This window comes from Poromitra crassiceps (genome assembly GCF_964638095.1).
Source record: "Poromitra crassiceps genome assembly, chromosome: 12".
NCBI classification, from domain to species: Eukaryota; Metazoa; Chordata; class Actinopteri; order Beryciformes; family Melamphaidae; genus Poromitra; species Poromitra crassiceps.
The window spans coordinates 11039349-11043101 of record NC_139632.1 but is presented as its reverse complement, the minus strand read 5'-3'; the positions used below and the strand labels follow the sequence as shown (position 1 = coordinate 11043101).

The 3753-nt window shown below is 44.5% G+C and overlaps 1 protein-coding gene across 1 annotated transcript in view; it reads right to left on the bottom strand.

Annotated features, from left to right (window-relative positions):
* brinp3a.1 (bone morphogenetic protein/retinoic acid inducible neural-specific 3a, tandem duplicate 1) overlaps window positions 1-3261 on the bottom strand; it is a gene marked incomplete at both ends in the record, with an annotated part of 64974 nt that extends 61713 nt beyond the window's left edge. The window contains one exon of the mRNA XM_083648141.1: window positions 3023-3261. Coding sequence (XP_083504267.1) covers window positions 3023-3261 — 239 coding nt within the window. The remainder of the gene's footprint in view (window positions 1-3022) is intronic.
* Window positions 3262-3753: the final 492 nt, after the last annotated feature.

The following is a 3753-nucleotide window of genomic DNA, read 5'->3' as shown; positions in this document are numbered from 1 at the left end:
CGGCAGACCATCATAAGCCTCTGGAAGCTTCTTCACACACACACACACACACACACACACACACACACACACACACACACACACACACACCTTCTTCCTAGAGCCCCCGATACTATTGAATAGGTGTGGTGGGGAGCTGCTAACCCACCTAAAAGTATTCTGGGTTAGGGCTGAGTATCGTTAAAAAGATTACCAGTACCAGTGCCCTTAAAGTGATACTGATACTAAGAGAGTTCTCCACCCGTTATCAAATCCGTCACATACACCACCCTCCACTTCATATGAGGATCACATAGGGCTTCTACTCCACCACAGACTGTATGGCTCGTAGCTGCTGCGGTGACATTAGTGGACCCATTTCCATTGACTGTGAGCAAAACCAAAGAAATGGTATTTTTTTTATAGATCTGTGTAGAAAAAGGATCGAATGCAGGTATTGTTTGACTGGAGACATTTTGATACTACGTACTGGCTTATTTCAGTCGATGGCAAGGTATTGATTACCGATATCCAGCCCTATAGTCTGTGTTTCAGACACACACACACACGCACGCACGCGCGCGCACACACACGCACGCACGCACGCACACACAATTTTGGATCCAGTCAAAGCTGTTACACTACATTTGACTCGGGCGTGAATGATTCAATGTAATGTGACAAGTTGACTTTGGTCGAACGTATCAGATGGCGTACAGTCAAATCTGTGCCCTACATCCTGCTGCGAAACAAAAGGGACGATGACATCACATCCTGTGTCTTTACGCACCTCGTATTCACCTTATTCACCACGCCCACTTTTTCTCTCTTCCGCGTTCGACGCAACGTATTTGTTCTCCCGGTTCAGCGCTAGTTGCCGGCCATTTTCAAAATAAAACGTCGGTATGAATGAAGTTTGGCAACATTCAGAATTAAGCTACACTGCGGCCAACTTCAGTTACACGTTCATAGCGTTACTGCTGCGAGGAGCCGATGGCTGTACCCGGTCGGCATTTAACGTTAGTTACAAAAGCACGTCGACAGTGTTTTCTCACTGCCAGTAAGCCTACAGTAGGGTTTGACAGATAGCTAGTCCGACCGGTGTCAGCACAGTCAGCGCTCCCGGTCCTCCTCGCTGCTCATTAAAGATCTCCAATAGACGTTATTCTGATAAACTGGTCACATATATGTTACGTTCTCACCCGCCCAAATATTAAAACTTTAAAACAGTTTGGGGTTTTTTTGCTTGAAAACAGCTTTTTGGCAAGTCTAAATGACTGCGGTAGGCGTACTCTACGTCCGTGTTTAACACCGGAAAGACGATTACGAAATGACGTCATGCAGAAGCCTCCTTGTATGGGCAAAGAATAAGGTGAATAGATTTGAGTTCTCTCTCGTCTCTCGAAAACAACAAGATGGGGAAATGCCATCGCCTCTCAGCCAGTGCCTTGCTGCTTCCATGCGTATACCCACCCAGCAAACTGCACAGTTGTGAAGCCCTCCCGTCTCCCTGCTGTCACACATCAGCCAGCTCAGTCAGCTATCTGTTACGGCACGCTGCTGCTGCTCTGCCCGCAAAAAGCCACCAAAGCCACAGAAGCGTGCATCTACACAGCCGGCAGCACACCGCGCCGCCATTTGTTTGCAAAACTCTCTCCGAGTGATCTTCCTCTCAAAGCTCAGCCCACACGGTGCCACCTATTCAATCTGCATGGTGTGTGTGTCGTCTAAAGAGAAGTCTGATGTGATATGGTGCCTGATGCATCTCTAAACACTCCCGCAACAAATCTCAAGATTTCAACATGTTTGTTGTCACACTGGTTGTACAAGTACACTCGAGTGACACTCTTAGGCCGGGAGGCTCCACAGGACATAAAATGTGCGGAAAGGTGCAAAAACCAATATACAGTTATAAATAAGAAACATTGCATCAAATAAAGAGAACACACACAAGAGTAATAGGAATATAAATGTGAAATAGAGTCAGAAGGAGAAAAAAGCAATGAAAAAGATTCAATAGCAAATGGCAGTGCAGGGTGCTGCGATTGCAATGAGGGCACAAGAGTCTAGTGTGGAATCTAAATCTAGTGTCTAATCTAAGTCTAGTGTCTAATCTAAATCTAGTGTATACTCTAAATCTAGTGTATAATCTAAATCTAGTGTATAATCTAAATCTAGTGTCTAATCTAAATCTAGTCAGTGTATACTCTAAATCTAGTGTCTAATCTAAATCTAGTGTCTAATCTAAGTCTAGTGTATAATCTAAATCTAGTGTCTAATCTAAATCTAGTGTCTAATCTAAATCTAGTGTCTAATCTAAATCTAGTGTCTAATCTAAGTCTAGTGTATAATCTAAATGTAGTGTCTAATCTAAGTCTAGTGTATACTCTAAATCTAGTGTCTAGTCTAGTGTATACTCTAAATCTAGTGTCTAATCTAAATCTAGTGTCTAATCTAAATCTAGTGTATACTCTAAATCTAGTGTCTAATCTAAATTTAGTGTCTAATCTAAGTCTAGTAGTGTCTAATCTAAATCTAGTGTATAATCTAAATCTAGTGTCTAATCTAAATCTAGTGTCTAATCTAAGTCTAGTGTATACTCTAAGTCTAGTGTCTAATCTAAATCTAGTGTCTAATCTAAGTCTAGTGTCTAATCTAAGTCTACTGTATAATCTAAATCTAGTGTCTAATCTAAATTTAGTGTCTAATCTAAGTCTAGTGTCTAATCTAAATCTAGTGTATACTCTAAATCTAGTGTCTAATCTAAATCTAGTGTATAGTCTAAGTCTAGTGTATACTCTAAATCTAGTGTCTAATCTAAATATAGTGTCTAATCTAAACCTAGTGTCTAATCTAAGCCTAGTGTCTAATCTAAATCTAGTGTCTAATCTAAACCTAGTGTCTCAGTTTGATGGCAAATAACTGCTCAGCGTGTGTGCGTGCTCACCCCGTCTCCCCCACACCCCACCTTGGGGTGTGGGGGAGACGCACACACACACACACACACACACACACACACACACTGCCCTCCCCACTCTCTCACCTGTATATCTTGTACTTGGTGGTGAATCCTTGCTGGTAGCGCTCCGTGAAATCGGCAAACTCCTGCGAGCGGTGAAAAGGACCCTTGTCCGAGAGGAGCCAGGCCAGGGGCCCGGTGCTGAAGCCAGCCCCCGCGGGGTCGGCCCCCACTGACACCCAGCTCTGGAGCAGGCTTAGTGTCAACCACTTCCATAGAAACATGAGGGCCACCAGTCTAACGGAGATGCACGGGCCGCTCATGCTTCCCCCGGCCCCGGTGACTCCTCATTCTCCCTGCACTTTGGATGGCTCCTGGTGACGACAGGATAGGAGAAGAGAGGAAGAGAGAGGAGAGCAGAGGAGAGGAGAGGAGGAGGGAAGAGGAGAGTAAAGGAGAGGAAGAGAGCAGAGGAGAGGAGAGCAGAGGAGAGGAGAGCAGAGCAGAGCAGAGCACAGGAGAGGAGAGGAGAGGAGAGTAAAGGAGAGGAAGAGAGCAGAGGAGAGCAGAGCAGAGGAGAGGAGAGGAGAGGAGAGGAGAGGAGAGGAGAGGAGAGGAGAGGAGAGGAGAGGAGAGGAGAGGAGTGCAGAGCAGAGGAATCAAGCAAGGTAGGGTTGGTTATATGGACCAAAAATCATGTCTCAGTATTTTTAGGCTATATGACGATACACAATATACATCTCAGTATTTTCTACCAAGTGGGCTAAATGTTCAGTTGTAACTTGGTGCTTTCATAAAATATTTACACAATGATA